General features: G+C 46.1%; 2 protein-coding genes across 2 annotated transcripts in view; one reads left to right on the top strand and one right to left on the bottom strand.

Annotated features, from left to right (window-relative positions):
- TNNT1 (troponin T1, slow skeletal type) overlaps positions 1 to 23,021 on the top strand; it is a 504,690-nt gene that overhangs the window by 339,206 nt on the left and 142,463 nt on the right. The gene's annotated exons all lie outside the window — the stretch shown is intronic.
- Positions 79 to 21,173, bottom strand: LOC136653463 (galactoside alpha-(1,2)-fucosyltransferase 2-like). Its single transcript, XM_066630359.1, has 3 exons — positions 21,128 to 21,173; positions 15,807 to 16,927; positions 79 to 98 (listed from the first exon to the last, which is right to left on the bottom strand). The coding sequence occupies exons 2-3, from the start codon at positions 16,906 to 16,908 to the stop codon at positions 79 to 81; spliced, it is 1,122 nt and encodes a 373-aa protein (XP_066486456.1). The 5' UTR covers positions 16,909 to 16,927; positions 21,128 to 21,173.

Below are 23,021 nucleotides of genomic sequence, written 5' to 3'. Positions count from 1 at the left end.
TAGTGAAAAGCAGCAGGCCCAGAAGGTACAAGCAGATAAAGAAGAGTTGATTGAAGATATGTCTTACTGGGAGATACATCACTCCACAATAGGTGCACCTAAAGAAAAAGTAAGGCAAAGTAAAAAGGCAGGCTGGGTCAAACTCTTCTTTCCTTCAAGTCCCTTCTTAAATGCCTCCCTCCTCATAATGGCTTGTTCATCAGGCCTTGATCTAATGTAACTAAGCTTAGGTATGGAAGGGTCCAATCCTAATGGCCTGCTGCACTATCCAAACTCGTTCTGGCAGCACAGTGTGCTCTATGGATGTTGCAAAAGGCAGCAGGCCATACGATGCAGCCTGGCCATCACTGCAAGTGGTGAGCAGCCAGCGGCCTGTTAACGAGTCCGGGTGTCAGTATGTCAGCATGGGGGGGAAAACGGGAAGGAGACTGGGGCTTGGAGATGGCAGATCTAGGCCGGGAAGGGGGCAGTATCAGTAGCGGCAGCTCCACTGAAATCCTATCCCCCTTCCAAGCACTGATCCGATGACCCAGGTCCACTCAGACTTGCAGTGGTGCAGGTACAAGGAGACCCATTGGGGCAGGAGAGGTTTGCCCAAATGTTCCCTTACCTCAAGGAAGCCTCCTGGACCCAAAACTCCCCTGTGGGATGCAGCACATGCCCCACTGGTACAGCTGCATTGGCAGAGGGGGATATGGGCTGTGGTGTCAGTAGGGAGGTGAAGGGGTGTGGGCCGCACCAGGTGACGCACACAGGGGGGAATGACACCATCGCTCGCCAAAATTTTTAAAAATCTTTGTATTTTTGAATAATACCATCATGTTATATCACTCGATGTGTCATTTCTTGCAGAATGCGATGAAACAAACTGCATTGAAATATCCCTATTCTATCAAAAGTTATAAAAACCAGCAGGGGTGGGTCAATGGTACATCACCATGCCCACTGCCCGGGGCATTGCCCTGCCCACTGCATGGGAAGTGGTCCATCATAGGGGTGATGCACTGCCCTCCCGTACTGGGTGATGCAAACCCTAGTAATGCCACAGGATATACCACAGATACTCGCCTATAGGGTGAGAAATTTCTGCCAATAGTTCAAACTTAGATAATCATCTTGCCTTATCTCCGAGATCACTCAGGGGACGGGCAACTCACAGCACCTGAGAAGCAATGCCGAGATAGAGTGCTGTTAATCTCCAAGGCAACCCCTCCAGGGCAAAGCTGCAGCCAAAGTTAATCTTTTACTCTCCTCCTGAAAAAGAGCTGAAGGCATCATTGAAATCAAGCAAGTCTCGTTCTCTTTAGAAGACTTGGCTGCAGTCTCATTCCATTTTGCAAATATTTGGCAGGGGTCTGTTTTTTAGACACCAGGATGTAATCCTCGTTTCCATTTGAAACAAAGTCCCAGGCTACAATTCAGTGCGCCTTTACTTAAGAATAACACCCATGGAAAGCAAATTGTCTACTTCTGAGTAAATAGGGTTGCAACTAGGTGCAGCTGCACTTGCTCAGAGTCATTCTTTGTTGCTTGTCTCTCTGCTGTGAATTGAATTGTACACTCCCAGTTATGTGTTAAAAGTTGTATGCTATATGTAGAGCCTCTGGCTAAACACACCAGGCACCTTAAAGAAGGATCTGACTAATTTAACCCCTGCTAATTGGGTAAGAGGCACTTTTTCAAGTGGGTGCTCCTTTTTTTAGCAGGGGGAGAGTATCTGGCCCACCTCACCCCAGCACTGTCTGTTCTAGTGGCTGTCTGCTGGTATTCATTTGCATCTTTTTAGATTGTGAGCCCTTTTGGGACAGGGAGCCATTTAGTTATTTGATTTTTCTCTGTAAACCGCTTTGTAAACTTTTAGTTGAATAGCGGTATATAAATACTGTTAATAATAATAATAATTATTATTATTATACTTTATTTTTACCCTGCCGAAGGGACTCAAGGCGGCTAATAGTTCTCAAGAACTAATAGTTGTCAAGAACTCAAGAACTATTAGTTCTCCTGCAGTGGTTCCCAACCTTTTTTCACTTGCATACCTCTTGTCAGCCCATTTCCATAAATTGTACCCCTCATATTAGCTAAATGTTTGTAATTAATATGAATAATATAAGCCCTCATCTCCTCTGTATAAAAACTCATACTTCATGCACTCATCACAGTATTTTCTCTTTTTATCTGTTTGAAGAACTGAAGACTCTGCCTTTTCACTGTTTTGCACCTGAGAAATGTCCTGAGGACACCTGAGGACACCTGAGAAGTGTCCTGAGAAATTCTTGGTGATTGATCACTTTCCATATTAAGTGGACACCTTAATATGACACCTTAATAAAGACACCTGAGAAGTGTCCTGAGAAATTCTTGGTGATTGATCACTTTCCATATTAAGTTTCAGCTTTTTTTTTCTGTACTGGTTTTCAATCACTGATTCATACATGAATTGATGACCAAAAATCAGCTATTGGAGGGGCTTTCACAGCCAAGAAGCTACCTCCCTTCCAGGCTTGGTGGCCCTGCAAGGCATTCTGGAGCACTACATGCCTTTTTCTGCCATTATTCAATTCTTTTTCATGCACCCCTAAAGGTCCTGTCGAGTGCCCCTGGAGGTACATGTACCCCAGGTTGGGAACCACTGTTCTACTGGTCTTTTGATTATAGTGCACTTACTCTGATACTATTTACAAAAAGGTTGTGAAGACCAGAATTTTAAAAGTTAAAGAATAAAAATGTATCTTATGATCTTTTACTATATTTTAAATAAATGAGAGACTGTACAGTTCTTAGGTAACAATTACTGGTAGGTTATTTTTCAGAATTTGGCCTTGGGTAACATCAGACAAAACTATAGTCAGACACCCCCCTAAGTTTAACCCCCTATTTATCAGAGGGTCACAGAAAATTCCATGAATTTTGGCTCAAAACCTGCTTAACTTATCTGTGAGATCGACTTATAGGCAAGCATTTACAGTAGGTAGGATTGGGCTGGAAGCTTCTCAGGAGTTTACTGCATGTCCACCTCCAGCTATTTCAGTCCTGACACTTTCTTTCCCCTCCTCTCCCCATCAGGCTCTTGATCTGAGTCTCTCTGGGGGTTGTACAGGCAAGCACATTTGGGCACAATTTTGCTTTAATCTTATGTGTTCTTGAGCTTCACTCAATTTCTTTAGGCCGAGACTGGAACTTATTGTAAACTTAAAGATGAAGTCGATCTTGTCTAGAGCTGTCTCACTCATGCCCACCAGCAATCGATAAAATGTCAAAGCAGGTATGATTAAGAACTTGTCCAACTCTGGGGGCAACAAATGAGAGGTCAGAATTTAGGAAAGCATTTTATGGTTTGGGTCTCTAAAAGGATTTGGTATCATATACAAGGGAGTGGATTTTCAATGCCATCTTCACAAGATGTTATCAGTTGGCTTTCTACGGAGATGGCCACTTTGAAATACACCTAAAGTAGCTTCTGGATCAAAGATGCAATTCAAGGTGTTGGCTGTACATTTTTAAATCCTAAATGGATTAGGTCAAAGATTCCCCTCCTACCCAATATGAAACCGGCCATCCCCTGTGATCTTTTAGAAAGGACCCAATATGGAACTCCTTGCTACCAGAGGTTTAGCTGGCGCTCTCCTTAGCAGCATTTCATTGGCTGATATAAACATTTTCTTCCAGCAATCTCGGTTTTGCCTATGACTGTGGTTCTTAGTATGACTAAATTGGTTGGCAACCTTCAGTCTCAAAAGACTATGGTATAAGCCTACAGCACCTGGTATTTCCAGGCGGTCTCCCATCCAAGTACTAACCAGGCCTGACCCTGCTTAGCTTCCAAGATCAGTTAGTTTTTAGTCATTTTTGCTTAATCATTTTTACACTGCTATTTCAGTGATTGTATTTGCATATTGTTGTTATCCCTGTGTTGGTTAGTCACCTTAACACCTCTGGATTGGAGGGAAAAGATGGAATATACTTCTTTTTTTAAGCAAACATGTGCAGAATGCTTCTGTCTCTAACAAAAAGCTAACCGGAGCAGGAGCATACCATTTGTCTCGTAATAACCCAAATCAGTATACATTAACAGCTAAGCTGCCTCAGGTTGCTGCAGTGGCACCAAAAATGGCTGCCGCGGCATGCAGTATGCAACCAGGCAGCTGCCAGCAGCTCCTCAGGGGAGGGGACATTCATCCCTTTCCTCCAGGTAAGGAAAGCAGCCCTGCAATGGGGCTACTCGATTCTGCAGCAACCCTTGGGCTAGTGCAGAATCAAAGAGCTCTGAGTTGGGCCGTGTGGCCTGACACGGAGCTCAGGATCTGGTGGAGCTGAGCTGCACCGGTCCCGCCCTCTGCCTGCCCCGCTCCTTCTCCTGGCCTCCTCACCTACCTGCCTCCTCACCTGCCTCCCCCCACCTACCTCTCTTCCACCTGGCTGTTTGGGCAACCACTGAGTGATGGAGCATTGGCTATCCCCCAGTTCTAACCCATTGCCTGCTGGCGCTGGGCTAGTTCTGGCGCTGGGCTGGCATGAAGCCCTGCAAATGTGCCTTACGGTGAGCCAGCGCACACTGCACAGGACTGGGCCCTGACTTAGGCAAAATCCAACGTCATCTTGTAAGCACAACTAACGACACACATCTTCAAGCAGAAGGGTTTGTATGCAGGATTCAGGCTACTGTACTGGCAGAAATTTGGACACCCACGTCACCCCATCAGAAATCTGCCCCTAGCAATTGACACAGTACTAGAGGCAGAAGAACATAAGAACAGCCCCACTGGATCAGGCCATAGGCCCATCTAGTCCAGCTTCCTGTACCTCACAGCGGCCCACCAAATGCCCCAGGGAGCACACAAGACAACAAGAGACCTGCAAGGCCTCCTGGGAATTGTAGTTTAAGAACATAAGAACAGCCCCATTGGATCAGGCCATAGGCCCATCTAGTCCAGCTTCCTGTATCTCACAGCGGCCCACCAAATGCCCCAGGGAGCACACCAGATAACAAGAGACCTGCATCCTGGTGCCCTCCCTTGCATCTGGCATTCTGACATAACCCATTTCTAAAATCAGGAGGTTGCGCATACACATCATGCCCAGATTCAAGCCCAGTGCCCCTTTGGCGAGCAACTGAGCCAACAGTTTTAGTCCAAGGCTGAACAAGGCTTTGTTTGTTTTGTTTCTTTGTTATTTTTACCTTGCCTTCTTTTGACTTGAAGAACCCCCCCAGACAGCTTGCAATAACAAAATCACAGACAGACACACACACAAAACCACTGTGTGATTTCTCCCTCTGTGGAAGCCAGGCAGGATGTCTGCAGGCAGGCAGTTGGTCTAAGGTCTGCTAAGATGAGGAAGGGGCCTGGCTCTCTGTCCTCTCCCTTTACTCCAAACAGTCAGGGCTTATTTCTGAGTAGTTGTGCACAGAGTTATTGTGCAGCCTGTAAACCTTTTCTGTGCTACTGCCTCCCATGAGATCAATCAGTCACCCATTGGCATGGCACATTAGACAGGCCCTCATATCATCTCAACATTGCCTGAGACTCAGCCCTAACCTCTCCTTGCACATTCAGTCTATTTCTTCCCCACCACTTCCTTCCTGTTTTAATTTGCTTCTGTTCATTTCTTCCCAGCTATTTCCTCCTTTCCCTTCATGCAGGGCCAGCTTTAAGCCAATGGGACCAATTGCTCCCAGTCAGGCCCAGGGTGAGCAGATACAATGGAGGACAGAGTATCTAACCATTGTATAGCGGAGGGAATTTTGGCAGATGCAGCTTTTTAAACCCTTCCATGTTGAGCTGCACCTCCCCAAATCCCCTCTTTTATACAATGGCTAAAGGCATAGGCACCTCTGTCCTCCCCCTTTGTATATGGTAACTCTATTCATCACCATGAGGACTAGAAACATGACTGGTAAAAACAGATTCCAGGGCTCTCCCCAGTCTGTTTCAAGAAGACACTTGTGTGTATATATCAAATGTATGAGTGGAAGGCAGTAAATAAGCTGTGGAAGAGAATGGAGTATCCATTCTGCCAGAATTATCAGATACAAAGGGGGCAGAGTGCCTCTACCTTTAACCATTGTAGAGAGGCGGGGATTTTGGCAGGTGCCACTTTTTATACCCTTCCCTGTTAAGCTGCACCTGCCAAAATCCCCTCTACAATGGCTAAAGGTAGAGGCACTCTGTCTTCCATTGTATTTGATCACCCTGGTCTGGCCCTGTGCTTAAGTACCCCCCTGCCCCCAACTAGGGTAATTTACAACCCAATCCTAGACATGCCTACTTGGAATTAAGTCCCACTGTATTCAGTGGGGCTTACTCCCAAGAAAGTGTGCATAGGATTGCAGCCCTGTATGCAATTTTATAGTAAAATGTGCTTAGGTTCCTGAACTCACCTGCATTTTTTAAGTACACATTTTGATTGCTTTCCATTCTACCATAGTGATGGTAGAAAGTCTCTAATATATTTATTTCTATAGGATTGTACAGACCTTGGCTGTGACACTGGGGCCCTGCAGACCCTGTTTCCAATTGGGCCCCCACAGCTCCTAAGGCTGGCTCTGCTTTCACGTCTCTCAAGCCCAGTCCAACTGATCTCCGTACATTTTCAGTGCCTGTTCATTTCCAGGATCCCTTCCCATTCATTCTTTCTCCCCCTGCCCAAATTAATTGCTCTTGGGACCCACCTTTCACCCGGGCTTGTAATATTTGCCTGACAGCACTCTTTTAAAAAGAGATACCTCTTCTAAAGTCAGTTCAGAGGCAGCGAGGCCTAGCGGATTCCAGAGGGTAGTGTTTTCTGACAAGACCGGCCTGTTTAGTCCCAGGCCAAAACTCCTGCTGTTCCAACCTCTCAGATGCTAGCCAAATACTCTCATTTTCTAGCAACCAATCGTGCAAGCCTCTGGAGTGACTGAAGAATAAGGATCGCTAAGTGGATCGAGAGATGCCTCGATCTCAACTAAGTGCAAAGAGACCAATTAAGAGCACCACACTGAAGCCACTGTGAGAAGGCAGCCATTCTGCTAGCCTGCAGAGGCCTGTTCAAGCCATTTCTGCCCAACGTTGCATATATGCAACAGGGACCCAACGCGTGCACCTGCGGGCTGGGCAGAAATGGGTTGAGAAAACAGACAGATGAGATGGAAGGCATCTCCGGGCACTTTAATAGGTGGTAATTTGTAACAAAGGGCTGGAAAAGGCTCGTGCCTCAAACCCCAGAAAAGCGGCAGCTTCCCTGTACAGCTACCTCCAATATGTCTAATTAGCCATGATAGCTAAAGAGAGCTTCCACATACAGATGTTAGAAGGTACGCTATATGTATAGTTTAACAGGAATGCTCACCTGACGCTTTTGTAGTATCTTTTGGTCCATCTCTCTTTGAATGTTCAGTCAGAGTACAGTTTTTTTAAATGGTTTCTTTTTTTTAACTCAAACGTTTGGCTGGACTTGGCGGAATGTCAAATGTTCTTTCTATAACAGAACATGTGATAAGACTGTGCGAGCAAGACAATGGCTCTTTGTTTTCAAACCACAGGAGAAAAAAATATATTTCCGCAGTTTGAACCTTTCGGTTTGAAGTTTTTTCACACAGACTCAGTATCAAAGCTTTAAGTTCAGAGACTTCATATATGCATATAGGTCATGATACTTCTAGAGCAACAGGCTGCACACACACACGCTGGAACAGTATAAGACACCAGATCCCCCAGATATATTATAGAGGATCAAAGCTTTAAGCCTAGTTTCTTTATATTTTTGTTCTTCATTTCAAACCAGTTTTGGTGCATTAACACATGTAACTAACACATAACAGTCTTTTAAGTAAGATTTAGAGGTCTAACTACATTCTAGAGTTTAAAAGAGAACACACCAAAATCATTTCCAGGTTAACATCAAAAGGTCAGATTCCCAGAGAAACGCATTAGGCAGCAATTTCGTTTCAGTAAGTAAGCTCCATTTTGAAAGCTAGAAGAACTTATGATGAGATGAGGTCAGCTTTTGAATTAAGGGGTTGCAGTACCACCTACGGCCTGCTCAAATCTGTATGATGTATGAATAAGATGTACAAAGTGAACAACTGGTGATTTGTAACGGACCAATGAATTGTCTCCATGTATGTGTTTCAAGAAGGGAACCCCACATTGTAATAAAAGTCAGCTGAAGGGGGCGTTACACGCTTCTCTTCTCCCCACTTCTGATGCACGCAGTCTCCTTTGGAGACGTGGATGGATTTACAACCTTTTGCTGATGGATTACAATAAAGGCCTGGATTTGATCACCTTTGTCTACTGAGTTTGCTTTGGAACCTGGGATTACATTGCAACATCTGGGATTGTTTTTTTTTTGCACCTTGCAACACAGAGGCAGTATATCTTTTGTACCAGATGCTAGAGGAAGGCCATCAGCTTCATGCTTTTCTTGGTCACAGCTGCTGGAAACAGGATGCTGAGCAAGATGGATCTTAGGATCTGCTCGAAAGATAATTCTACCTTTAAACCACCTTTTCCAGATGTCAATCATATTGATTTCAATGGACGTTAGAGAAGTCTCTGCACCTGGCCCATTCTTAACTGTGATTGCAACCTTTCATTTACAACAATTTGGGCACTTTAGACTAAGTCCTTTGACTTAGGGTAAAGTCCTTTTCCCCCAAGGGGAAATAATTATTTTTTACAGAACCAAAGGAAAAGAGGAAAGTGTTGTCCTTTTGTGAGTAGAAGGCTTCCTCTTGTGCCTAGAGACTATCCAAAGGTGCTATGCAGTGCGGGTGCCATTTTGCTGGGGGCTCTGGGGCAACAATCTGCACTGGGGCCCCCATAGCACCCCTGGTCTACCCCCCCAATAGTGTGGGGGTACCACCGCCGATGCTGAGGAGACAACTTGCACAGAGGCCTTTTCTGTGCTATGATTACTCAGTGTGTTGTGTCTCACAGACATTGTGTCTTTCTATGATGTTATGGCACCACATAATAATTACAGAGAGCTGAACTGAATCCAGCCCACATCCCCAAAAAGCAACTCAGATAGGAGTTTTCAGTGTGTGAGAAGAGCCTAGCGGAAATTCCTGGGATTTTGTACATGAGCAGAGTTATTTGAGCCTGTTCTGCGCATGTACAGAGTGCCTGGTCAAAAGAAGGGCTCGCAGCTCACTTACAGCTAGATATTAAACGACATTTGTGTCTTTGCAGGAAACAAAGCTAACCACCAGTTGAGCTATCTAGACCGCAAGCACAGATGGAAGGGGAGAGAAAAACATGCTTTTAGAGTATGCTAAAGCTGCTGAGATAGGCTGCTAGTTGTATGTCAATCAAAGTTAAATCTGACTTGTATAAAAGCTAGGGGGCCTGAGTATTTCACGGCTCAGCCTCGGAGAAAAGATTCCGCCGAGACGCATTGCTAGCAATGGAAATAAACTTACTCCTTCGACTTCCTTTGTGTGCATTTATCCTTGTCTAACCTGCTACAAGTGGACCAAAACTGAACTGGAACTGAAAATTTCTCAATAGTCCTGAACTTGAATCAAACCCCTGAACGCTGTGGTGACTGGTTCAAGTGGTTTCGTAATTAGGCACCCAGCTTTCAGCGATAAAAGTCTGTTTTTTTAATTCCTGTTGTATGCATTTTGTTTATAAATTATGGGTGGTCTCCTAAATTAGCCAGTTGCTCACCTAAGGGCCTTGTGCATGCAGAAGTGATCATGTGTAGTTCTTACACAGAGAGATCAAAATGGGATCCTGACTTGGCTTTGGACTTGCACAAGATATTGCACAAATGTATGAGATGTTGCCCATAAACTTATCAGAAGAAGTATTATCTAAAGTTAGACATTGTCTAAAGTTAGATTGGAAATTCTTTGGGGCAGTAACTGCTGGTTTGATTAGTTTAGTCTGCAAGGTACCATGAACACTGAGGGGCATATCCAAAATAAATAAATATAGTGCAAGTTGAGAATAAAGGAAGTGCATCTAGCGAATTAAAGCATATGAGGCTAAGAACCAGGACTTCTGGGCGTCTTAGTACACTGGAGCAATGACCTCACAATGCTGCCTTTTTGTTAGAAGCAAGAGAAGTTATCCTAGTGCTACTGAGTTAGAACCCAGTCCTATGCATGTCTACTCAGAAGTAAGTCCAATTAGTGTCAATGGGGCTTACTCCCAGGAAAGTGTGGATAGGATTGGGCTGTTAATCAGATCCTGCTTAGAGCTCTGGAATGAGACTAGACCAGGCTCCTGCCTCAATGATATTTCTCAGGGTCACTGCCTTGTGGTTCACCTGTCTCAGTTGGGATAAGGATCTGTGGCAGCTTATCAGGATCTGTTTATGTGAGATTAATAAAGCTTTTTTTTTTTGTCCTTTTTTGGTCACATTTTTGTTCCATATGAGGGGGAATCTGGAGGTTTTCTAAATGTGAGAGAGAAACTGTTTGCAAAGGGAGGTAAAGTCCATTTTGTCTTTTTTTTAAAGCAGACCTGATGAATTAAATCAGAAATGTGCAATATTGTTTATCTTTTGCAGTAGAATTCCCAGGTTGTTGCAACTTTATCTCACAAAAATACATAACTAGTTTGTTCAAATAGGGTTCAGTCCAGGGATGGAGCATTGGAGGCAGGAGGGGAAAAGGCCTCATAATGTTCCCATAAACATTTATGTTCCCATAAAATAGATCTTGATGTGAATGTGTGGGAGGGTTTGACTTCAGAAGCTGGGCCAGTTAACAGGATCCCTCTTAACAGGCCACTTTGGCTCTCGGACAGGGCTTTTAGGCATTTGAGGCAGCAGTCTTGCTGAAGCCAAGCATCAGAGTTTTTAGAGATTTTAGGGGTTAACCTAATTTCTCTCAGAGAAGGAACATTAGGAAAAAATGAATAGTGTCTTTCTGTTAAAAACAAGGTAGAAAATGTCAAGATGACCTGCAGAGAAAAACATGTGTGTCATAGCATTCCCAAAAAGAACATTCCAAGGTGTTGTGAAATCAAAGTGCAAGCCAGAACTTCTCCATACATGGATAACGGATTTCCCAGTGAGGGCTAGAACCATGCACCAGTATGCCAAATAAGGAGAGGGAAGTGACATGAATATCACATGGGTCACTTGTTTTTCATTGAGTACAAGTATAGGAGTTTTGGGTGTGGTTCGGGAAAAGAAATCAAAGATCCACTATGGGGTAACTTAGAACCTGTATCCATCCTAATCTATTCCTAATCTGTAAATAGCATGTAAATAAATTTTCTATATGCTTATAAAGAAGTCTATGTCTGCTTAGCAATTTGACCCAGAGACCATGACCCAAAAATCTATCATCTCCATGCAAGAAAGGTGGGCTAGGAATAATTGCAGCGATGGACGGCTGTCAATAAAAAACCAAGCCCAAGGTTCTTGTGTGATTATGCCTTTAACTGCTGAATTTTGCTTTTAACATTTGAATGAGCTTCCCGTTCAGTTCCTCTTGACCCCTGGTGACTGGCAGTAGTTCCCCAGAATCTCAAGGCAGATGTCTTTTCTCAGCAGCTGCTACTTCAGAATCTTGGGCTGGCAAAGCCTGGGACTGAACCAGGCCCTTGAGCAAGCAAAGGACATGCAGGATTACTGAAGGTTCTCCTCTTTTTGAAGCCACACTTCACATACACACACTTCCGTAATGCCCATGTGTGCTACAAGCCAAATTCCTGGACATTTGAGCCCATTCATTCATTCATTTCAGTCATTCATCTAAGTTCCATCTCTAATGTAGTTATTTAAATTTTATATTTCATTTTTTTTCCTGGCCCTCAATATCGTGCCAGATATTTGTTGCGCCAACTTTGGCCGAAAAGTTTGGAGACCCCTGCTTCATGGCATGTTTGTGACCCTCCTGGGCCGGCTCAAGGGACTTTTGCCAGCCCAAGGGTGTCTTAGGATTGCACCCTTTGTTGTACAATCTGCATGCATGATTTTTCCTTGTCACATAAGACAATCAATGTCTTTTAAATCTGTATGCTATCAAACTGCATGAAATAACTAAAAATACATTTGTTTCTTCTACTTTTGGAGACGCTTTTTAACTTTAAGAATGACCAAAAGACTGTTCCCTTAACCCAGAATGGGAGTTATTTATTATTCCCTTAACAACCTGCGCATTGGAGCAATGGGCTTCATGGACATGCTGCCTCCAAGTGCCAGAGAGCAGGACTGTCATCAGCCTTTTTTCTTAGGTTGATAAAATGCATATGTTTTTCACAACCACGGGGACCCAACTCTCTCCTTCCTCACCCCAATCCATCCTTATTCTGGAATAAAAAGTTAGTAATCACTGGTCACCACCAAGGCTAGAATGAACCAGGTAGGCCCTGTCTCCTTGGGGTTTCCCAAACACTCAATTCAGTAGCGTAGAGCCAGTGGTCTGCATATGGATGAGAAGGGAATTCCTTCTACTCAAATAGGGCTAGCAGTGCCAACTAAAATACAGATTAGTGCTCTGGTACCAGAGGATGTGGCAATTTAAAATGAGGCTTTACATCGATTAATGTAAGATGCAGGTAGAATACAATATTTTATACAAAATACAGGGCTCACTGGAATTGCATTAAGGAGAGCAAAAATGTAAACACAATCAAAAGACTCATTACAGGATCGTAAAGTTGCATTGAGCTAGGAGCACAAAGTGAGATTATCACTTTCCTTCCAGGACTTGTGACTGTGGATGGTTGGGGGGAACGATCATGTACAAAAAAGACATAGTGGAAATGGAAAAGGTGCAAAAGAGAGCGACTAAGATGATTATGGGGCTGGGGCACCTTCCTTCTCTAACAAAAACCCTTGACTTCCGACGGGCAGACTTCCCTCAAATGAGGAGGCTGGTTAGAAGGAGGTTGAAAGGGAGGGTAAAAAGAGTCCAGTCTCTCCAGAGTGCATGGAGGCTGCTTAAAACAACAGTAATAGAGGCCCAGCAGAGGTGTATACCGCAAAGGAAGAAGGGTTCCACTAAATCCAGGAGAGTGCCCGCATGGCTAACCAGCCAAGTTAGAGAGGCTGTGAAGGGCAAGGAAGCTTCCTTCCGTAAATGGAAGTCTTGCCCTAATGAAGAGAATAAAAAGGAACATAAACTGTGGCAAAAGAAATGTAAGAAGGTGATAGGGGAGGCCAAGCGAGACTATGAGGAACGCATGGCCAGCAACATTAAGGGGAATAATAAAAGCTTCTTCAAATATGTTAGAAGCAGGAAACCCGCCAGAGAAGCGGTTGGCCCTCTGGATGGTGAGGGAGGGAAAGGGGAGATAAAAGGAGACTTAGAGATGGCAGAGAAATTAAATGAGTTCTTTGCATCTGTCTTCACGGCAGAAGACCTCGGGCAGATACCGCTGCCCGAACGGCCCCTCCTGACCGAGGAGTTAAGTCAGATAGAGGTTAAAAGAGAAGATGTTTCAGACCTCATTGATAAATTAAAGATCAATAAGTCACCGGGCCCTGATGGCATCCACCCAAGGGTTATTAAGGAATTGAAGAATGAAGTTGCAGATCTCTTGACTAAGGTATGCAACTTGTCCCTCAAAACGGCCACGGTACCAGAAGATTGGAGGATAGCAAATGTCACGCCTATTTTTAAAAAGGGAAAGAGGGGGGACCCGGGAAACTATAGGCCGGTCAGCCTAACATCTATACCGGGTAAGATGGTGGAATGCCTCATCAAAGATAGGATCTCAAAACACATAGACGAACAGGCCTTGCTGAGGGAGAGTCAGCATGGCTTCTGTAAGGGTAAGTCTTGCCTCACAAACCTTATAGAATTCTTTGAAAAGTTCAACAGGCATGTGGATGCGGGAGAACCCGTGGACATTATATATCTGGACTTTCAGAAGGCGTTTGACACGGTCCCTCACCAAAGGCTACTGAAAAAACTCCACAGTCAGGGAATTAGAGGACAGGTCCTCTCGTGGATTGAGAACTGGTTGGAGGCCAGGAAGCAGAGAGTGGGTGTCAATGGGCAATTTTCACAATGGAGAGAGGTGAAAAGCGGTGTGCCCCAAGGATCTGTCCTGGGACCGGTGCTTTTCAACCTCTTCATAAATGACCTGGAGACAGGGTTGAGCAGTGAAGTGGCAAAGTTTGCAGATGACACCAAACTTTTCCGAGTGGTAAAGACCAGAAGTGATTGTGAGGAGCTCCAGAAGGATCTCTCCAGACTGGCAGAATGGGCAGCAAAATGGCAGATGCGCTTCAATGTCAGTAAGTGTAAAGTCATGCACATTGGGGCAAAAAATCAAAACTTTAGATATAGGCTGATGGGTTCTGAGCTGTCTGTGACAGATCAGGAGAGAGATCTTGGGGTGGTGGTGGACAGGTCGATGAAAGTGTCGACCCAATGTGTGGCGGCAGTGAAGAAGGCCAATTCTATGCTTGGGATCATTAGGAAGGGTATTGAGAACAAAACGGTTAGTATTATAATGCCATTGTACAAATCGATGGTAAGGTCACACCTGGAGTATTGTGTCCAGTTCTGGTCGCCGCATCTCAAAAAAGACATAGTGGAAATGGAAAAGGTGCAAAAGAGAGCGACTAAGATGATTACGGGGCTGGGGCACCTTCCTTATGAGGAAAGGCTACGGCGTTTGGGCCTCTTCAGCCTAGAAAAGAGACGCTTGAGGGGGGACATGATTGAGACATACAAAATTATGCAGGGGATGGACAGAGTGGATAGGGAGATGCTCTTTACACTCTCACATAATACCAGAACCAGGGGACATCCACTAAAATTGAGTGTTGGGCGGGTTAGGACAGACAAAAGAAAATATTTCTTTACTCAGCGCGTGGTCGGTCTGTGGAACTCCTTGCCACAGGATGTGGTGCTGGCGTCTAGCCTAGATTCCTTTAAAAGGGGATTGGACGGGTTTCTGGAGGAAAAATCCATTATGGGGTACAAGCCATGATGTGTATGCGCAACCTCCTGATTTTAGAAATGGGTTAAGTCAGAATGCCAGATGTAGGGGAGAGCACCAGGATGAGGTCTCTTGTTATCTGGTGTGCTCCCTGGGGCATTTGGTGGGCCGCTGTGAGATACAGGAAGCTGGACTAGATGGGCCTATGGCCTGATCCAGTGGGGCTGTTCTTATGTTCTTATGTTCTTATAAAGGCTACGGCGTTTGGGCCTCTTCAGCCTAGAAAAGAGACGCCTGAGGTGGGACATGATTGAGACATACAAAATTATGCAGGGGATGGACAGAGTGGATAGGGAGATGCTCTTTACACTCTCACATAACACCAGAACCAGGGGACATCCACTAAAATTGAGTGTTGGGAGAGTTAGAACAGACAAAAGAAAATATTTCTTTACTCAGCATGTGGTTGGTCTGTAGAACTCTTTGCCACAGGATGTGGTGATGGCGACTGGCCTGGACGCCTTTAAAAGGGGATTGGACAAGTTTCTGGAGGGAAAATCCATTACGGGGTACAAGCCATGATGTGTATGCGCAACCTCCTGATTTTAGAAATGGGTTATGTCAGAATGCCAGAGAGGGCACCAGGATGAGGTCTCTTGTTATCTGGTGTGCTCCCTGGGGCATTTGGTGGGCTGCTGTGAGATACAGGAAGCTGGACTAGATGGGCCTATAGCCTGATCCAGTGGGGCTGTTCTTATGTTCTTATGTAAACAGGAGTCTGAGTCTTAAACAAAATTTTTGGAAACATGACCTGGATGACAGAGTTAGTAATGTCCTTGGATCATCCTGTGAAGAGAGATTTTGGGATCCTGTATGCTGGCATATGAAATAATTTTGCTTTATATTGGAGTAGTATAACCAGGAATAGAAAGATTAGTAAAGTAAAAAAAGGGAGGAGAGATTTACTGAAAATGTAAGAGGTGAAAGGGGTGGACTGGTTAAGCAGAAGAGGGGAGAGATCAGCTGGGATCCCAATCCAATCAGGCAAGAAGGCTGCAGAGGGCTTGAAAACTTTGAGGAAGGGAGAATTTGGGAGGGTGTAGTTGGCCAAGTAGACAGTCTCCCCCCCTGCCAGGTAGCCAGCCCAGATGCCAAAAGTCCCAATGGTCATTATTGTGTGATTGCAATGAACAAGGAGAGCAAAATCCCTCCCTGGTGAAGACTCCCGCCCATCACCAGCAAAATAAACATCCCCTCTGGAGGCATCAATGTTTTGCTTGCACCACTGCATCCCATTGCTGATCACCACAAAGATAGCATTGCTGTACTTCTGTCTGAAGTAGTTCATAGCTTTCTCTAGGTAGCCTCTGTCAGCTACCACACCTTTCCAGATCTGGGACATCATCCTGACATAATCCCCTCTCCGGACATGCACTCCAACGTATGTCACGTCCTGTCGCTGCCCACGCAGATTCAGGAGGTATTGGTTGGCCTCTTCCTTGATGTGATCGTGGAAAGTGAACTCCTGAAGTATCTCCTGGCGGATGTGGTGATAGAAGGTGTAGGAACAAGGGTAGCCTGTCAGCTGAACGTACTTGCCCTGGATGTGATGATAATCCTCAGACATCCAATCGTGCAGATTGAAATTCCTCCAGCAGATCTTGCCAATCACCTCACTATGAATCACAGGCAATGTGATCCGGAATATTGATGCTAGGCTTTGATGCATGGATGGGTGGATGTAAGCTTGGTGCCCGTTGAGCTTGGCCAAGGCATAGAGGGTGGCATATTGTCCCATCTGGTTCCCCAAGCGTCCAATGTTGTTCACTGTCCACATACCTTTATCTGTGAATGGAGCGGGTGTGCTAGGAAGATTATGGGTCATGTTAGGGGCAGAATGGTGTTCCCCCAATGAGCAATCTGTCCTGTGATTGAAGATGAATGTCCACCACTGGTCTGGAAGCTTATTCTCCAGATATAAATACATGGAGAGAGACATGAAGCCAAATAAGTACATGCAGACTGCAAGACAGGATTTACTGAAGATACGTCTTTTTGAGAAATTCATAGCTCCAGAACAGAGACACCTAAAGAAGGAACAGAGTAGAGTGACAAGGAAGATAGGACCAACATGCTGTATTAATAGTGGATTAGTTTTTTAAAATCATACCCATTGGTTCAGGCCATCTCAAGACCTCCTGAATCTTGAGGTGGGATGCCAAATGCTGCCTCCATTATCCGATGTTGTGCCAGTCTCTGCTCCTGCCACTTTCTAGCCCAGCAGTCCCCACCTTTCCTCGTATTCCCTGCCCCCCTCTTTCTTTTCCAACCCAGGGAGTGCAAAGGAAAGGAGGAGCAGTGGAAGCAAGAAGGTGGACAGAGAAATGTGAAACCTCTTGCCTGAATCAGAAGTCTCTGCGGTTATTTTTCAAGAATGAAAAAGTGAGGGAACTTCAAGTTAAAAATGACTTGACATAAGCATGGCATGACACATGCATGACGCAAGCGGCAACGGTAGGCATGGGGGGGCAGGGAGGAGGCGGGAGGGGGGCGTTTCTGGGCAGGGGGAGGGCGGGCGATGGGCGGCCCCGGGGGTGGGTGGGTGCGCGAGGAGCCGGTGGCGGGGCTGGGACCCGGCGGTTATGCTGGATCCCAACCCCCGTCCCTGGGGAGAACGGAGCGGCTTCAAGTCACTCTGCCCTCCTCTGACTTGCGCCACCTCCAGAGGTGGTGCAGGTCCAAGGAGACCCATTGGGGCATGCAGCCCTTACCCAGGGGTAAGGGGAAGAGCTTCCCCTTGCCCCTGGCTGAGCCACTGTAGCCAACGAACCTGCGTTGGATGCAGCGCAAGCCTCCTGGCTTGCCTGCTCCAGCGCAGGTTTAGATTGCACCCTAAGAGTGACCAAAAGGTTCAGCATCACAAACAGCATTGCCTGGATTGCCTGCCTCCCCATCTAGCCCTCTATACATGCAATGGACACCACAGTTGCCTGTGACTCTCTGGCGGGGTGGTAGCCAGGGTGGGGCCAATAGGTGTGCTGCCTCTTGTGGGCTTTGGCAGGAAACTGGGTTTTTAGCTTGTGGCATGCCACTTCTCCAGGCATCACCACCTGGCCTGCAAACCGAAGCTCATTTAAGACTTGTTCCCATGGCTCTAAGTGGATTTTTCATGAGCACCATCTCCAAGTCTGAAAAATAATGGCTTGTGTCAGACATCATGTACAGTGAAAGCAGGTAAAGTGTCTCACTCTGCTTCTTGGATGGTCTGGCCCTGAAGGGGGGGGGGAAGAGGCACATCATGTGGACAATACCCACGCTGAGTTGCCCATTACTTTAGAACAGGGGTGTCCAAAGTTTTTGGCAGGAGGGCCACATCATCTCTCTGACACTGTGTCAGTGGCTGGGGAAAAAAAAGAATTAATTTACATACATTTACATAAATGAACACATTAAACATGAACTTATACGAATGAATGAAGGTCTTGCAATAGCTCAAGGCCTATACAAGGCCTTGCACAAAGCAAGGCTGGCCTTTCCTTTGCTGCCGCTACTGCATCACAGATGTGGAACAGCAAGCAGTGGAGGGAGCCCTCATCCCACAGCTCACCGAGAGGTCAAACAGTTGCCCTCACACTGAGAGCAGTTGCATTGGGCCAGTGTGGGCTCCAACAAATCACCAGAGGGCCAGAGGCTCATAGGAGACTGGGGGCTCTCTGAGGGCCGCATTGAGAGGCCTCGAGGGCCGCAAGTGGCCCCAGGGCCGGGGTTTGGGCACCCCTGCTTTAGAAGCATGCAGTCATTATGGCTAAAAGGGGAATTTCCCCCCAAGAGCATTTAGGGTGGAAATGCAAAGGTACATGTGGGGACAGTTCAGGCTTTGATACGCGCCGGATAGCACTTCCTTCTGCAAACAGTAATCTTGGTGTCAACAAATAACAGAAAATAGCAGCAGCTCACCCCCTTTCATTCTAGGAGTAGAAAATTGCACTGCCAGGTGAAAGGAAAGGCCAGGGGGACCAGAACCCCAGTAGAGGAGCAGGAACTTTATGCCTCTTCCAGATGGCTGGATACTCCGGCTTTGTTCAGACCAAAGCTTCCATCTCCTCTGCATCGTCCCAGCAATGCTGTCTACTGGTGCCAGGCTTGGGCGTGCCCCGATCACTCTGTCAGTTCTTGTCTAGCTTGTTACATCAAGCCATTTCTGCCCAACATTTGATATATGCATCAGGAACTAATTGTGTATACCTGTAGGCTGGGCAAAAATGGGTGAGGCCTTGTTTGGACGTAATGAAAACTGGTACAACATGAACAGGAAAAGGGGCGGGGATAGGGTGGAAGGGAAAGAGTGGAGGAGAGAAGAGTGGCGGGGCAGAGTGACAGACATGATTTCACCCTCCACTCTCCTCCATGCGGATACGGCCCATCCATGAGGCCACCTGAGATGTTCATGTGGAGTGGCAACCTTGGAGAGATAGCGGTTGGAAGAAGATCCCAGCACCCAGTGGAGCAGTGGGCAGGAGAGAGCGACAAATGCTGTATCTGGGGAGATTTGGGGAGTAGCTATGAAGCACTCCAGTGTGGGGGCAGAGCTAACTGGCATGGCCTCATTTAGTGTTTACGGATCAACCTTTTATCATTATTAATCTTTAATTTATGCCTATGCCATGCCTTTATAAATGCCAGTATAAATCTTGTTGCCAGGTAACACAAGAACCAGCTTTATGTGGCAACATAAATGGATGCCAGCCTAGCATGATGAACTGTTTCACCCTGAACTCATACGCACAAAATGGACACTAGGACACTGCTTTTCTGAGCCACAGGTTAAGTTCCTGAAGAACTCTGGTCAAGCCTTTGCTGTTCTTTCCAGTCACACCCTGGAAGGAAGAAGATCATCCAATTTTCGTGTCCGTCTGTCTGTACTGCCTCCATTGAATGTAACATCCTTTGTTTTCCTATTTCACCTCCTGCTTGTATTTGCATCTCTCCACCCCCATTGAATGCCATCTCTGCATTTTGCCTGTCAACCTGTAAAACATCTGCATTTTATTTGTATAAGGGTGCAATCCTAACCCCATATGTCAGTACTTTCCAGCACTGGTATAGTGGTGCCAATGGGACTTGTGCTGCATCCTGCAGTTGGGTGTCACTCATGGAGGCCTCCTCAAAGTCAGGGAATGTTTGTTCCCTTACCTTGAAGCTGCATTGCCCTTATGTCCGTGCTTTCCAGCACTGACATAAGGGGTTAGGATTGTGCCCTAAATGTCACAATGTACAAGGGGGCCCCCATATCCATGGATCCCATATCTGTGGCTTAAGTTAACTGTGGACCGGATATGTGGAGCTGGACTCCCCTCACCTCCAGGGAGTATTCTGAACCTCGCAGAGGCTGTGTGCATCTGCCTGCCGCCTCTGCAGGTCTCAGAATTATAGTTTAAAGGATAAAAAGGGGAGTTCTGATTTTTTGTCAAAAAAGGAACTAATGTTTTTAATGTCAATCAATCAATCCAACCTTTATTAGGCATAAAAATTAACAGATAATATCTCTAAACAGTCCAATATATAAATATATGTTTAAAAAAGGGAAATAAAGACAAAGGTTAAAACACAACAATTTTCTTGCGAGGTAACTCCAGGTCGCTTAGGACCAACAGATTAGCCCGCTTCAAGTTGCTCAGGTGTAAAAATTTCGCAACCGGAAGGGTGTTTTTAATGTATTTAAAAGGCATTAGGAGGGCCAGGGAAGTATAAAAGTGTTTATGGTTTTGACAAAAAACGGGAAGTCGCTTTTCCCCCTTTAAACAGTCATTCTGAGACCCACGGAAGCCACAGGAGGACATGTGCAGCCTCTGCAGGGCTCAGAATACCTCTGGAGGTGAGGCCCAGCTCCTCTCACCTTCAGAGGGTGGGGTCAGGGTGTCCCCAGTATCAATGGAATGGAACCCCCACGGATACTGGGGCACGCATGTAACCCCTACTTGTACCTTTGATGCAGCCCTAGTCCCATACATCTCCCCTGTCATGTGAACATTTGCATTTTAGCTGCTCCCAATTGCTAGTGTTGGGCAATGTCCCCTGTCCTTCTACATTCTGATTTCCCTTCATTATAGGTCAGGAACAAGCACATGAGCTCCTATTCCAAAGCCACTCAGCCACCAAATCACACATCTGCACACTAAAACTGGGAACTCCCAGCCCCCATTCTTCCTTCCTGAGGGTATAGGTCAGTGGTCTCCAAAGCACCGGACCACTGCCTTTGAAAAAAGCCTTTCCCACATTGTACTTACCGTTCCACAGCCTCTCATCTGGTATTGTTAATTAGCTAATTCCCAGAGCTGCATGTAGCAGAACTCTAGACTTTGTAGCTCCTTAGACTTTGAACAGGAAACTGTGACTCCTCTGGTGTGCAACTGTGTGGGTTACAACTGAACAGTCTCCGCAGCTGCTCAGAAACTTCTGAATATCTGCTCCAACTTCCCCTTCAAGAAGGCAGCTAGCTATACATCACACTTTGACACCTTCCACTATCCCTCTTTGCCCCACACATGCCTTGATCCCCTCCTCTTTCCCTGTCTCTGGTGACTAACAGCTGGGGTGGAAGAGCAGAAACTCCAAAAATCTTTCCTTTTCCAAGTGGTCCTTTTCCTGATTTCTTCGGTTGCACCAAATACACAATGCATTTTGCCCAACCATCGCGATAAGACAGGAACATTAAACAGGTGGGGCAGGGCCTCTGAAAGGAGTTTATCAGGGGGTACAAAGTTTCTTTTGGGCCCCTTTGCAGTGGGGGAGGGGTGAAACAGAGCGGGGAGGGGTGAAACAGAGCAGGGAGGGTGTTGACAGGTGAGCAGAATAGGGGCAGGGAAGGGTGAAAAAAAATGGGGGGAGGGTAGAGACAGCTGGAAAAGTCTTTGGAGCTGAGGTCTACCCACCCATAAGGCATCAGCCATGTCCCAAGCATCCCCAGTCGTGGTATTGTCCCTAGCCTCCTATGTAGGCAACAAGTCTGAGTAGATAGGAAAACGTAAGATCCCAGGAAATTTCTGGGCTCCCTCCTTTGGCTCCTGGACCCCCCTTTTGACCCTGGGCCTGAGTAAAAATTACCCCCTTTACCGCCCTTTCCTAAGCCCTGAGGTGGGGCATCTTTATCCACAGATTCAGCATCTGCCGTTGCCTCACCATGGACACCAAACGCCCTGGATAGCCCCACTGAAGACCTCTCAGACACAACTGGAACCTCGCGCGGCCTCCCTGAGGCTCCAAAAGCCACCCGGAGCCTGCAACTTCCAGTTTTTTGCATGTGCACAGCCTTTCCAAGGCTCAGAAGGCTGGCCGGAGCCTTTTATTTATTTATGTATTTATTTTGGCAACTTCTGGTTTTCACTGAAAGGCTCCGGGAGGCATTCGGAGCCACACGCAGCTTCTCTGAAGCTAAGAACTGCTGCAGACTTGACTGGAGCAAGGTTCAAAGCTTGGATGCACTCCAAAAACCATGGATTTTGTTATCCACAGTTTTTGGTATCCGCAGGGGGTTCAGGAATGGAACCCCCGGGATGAACAGGCTGCACCTGTACACAATTGTATGGCATAGAACCCTATCTTTAGCATACAATATTTCCATCTTTATTAAGAACATAAGAACAGCCCCGCTGGATCAGGCCATAAGCCCATCTAGTCCAGTTTCCTGTATCTCACAGTGGCCCACCAAATGCCCCAAATTATATCTATTGTTTTATAGCAGGGATCTCCAAACCCCAGCCCGGGGGCCAGATGCGGCCCATGGAGTGCCTCTATCCAGCCCGTGGCCAGCCTCTGATCACCTGAGAGCCTCTGGCTCAGTTGACCAAACACAACCAGAGTTGTGCTTGTGGGGTGGGGTGGGGGTTCATTTAAGTGTGTGTGCTTTATTTCTTGGGCTGTGTTGGAGCTTGGAGAAATCCTGGACATTTGAGCCCATTTCATTTCAGTCATTCATCTAAGTTCCATCTCTAATATATTTATTTAAATTTTATATTTAAATTTTTTTTCCGGCCCTCGACACCATGCCAGATATTTGATGCACCCCTTTGGCCGAAAAGTTTAGAGACCCCTGTTTTATAGTAATAATAATGTGACCTCTGAATAAACTCTCTCAGGGCCCAGTCCTATCCAACTTTCAGACACTGATGCAGCCATGCCAAT

Source organism: Tiliqua scincoides, chromosome 5, assembly GCF_035046505.1.
Source record: "Tiliqua scincoides isolate rTilSci1 chromosome 5, rTilSci1.hap2, whole genome shotgun sequence".
In the NCBI taxonomy this organism is placed as follows: Eukaryota; Metazoa; Chordata; class Lepidosauria; order Squamata; family Scincidae; genus Tiliqua; species Tiliqua scincoides.
The sequence above is the reverse complement of the archived record's forward strand: the minus strand, read 5'-3'. Positions and strand labels throughout refer to the sequence as shown.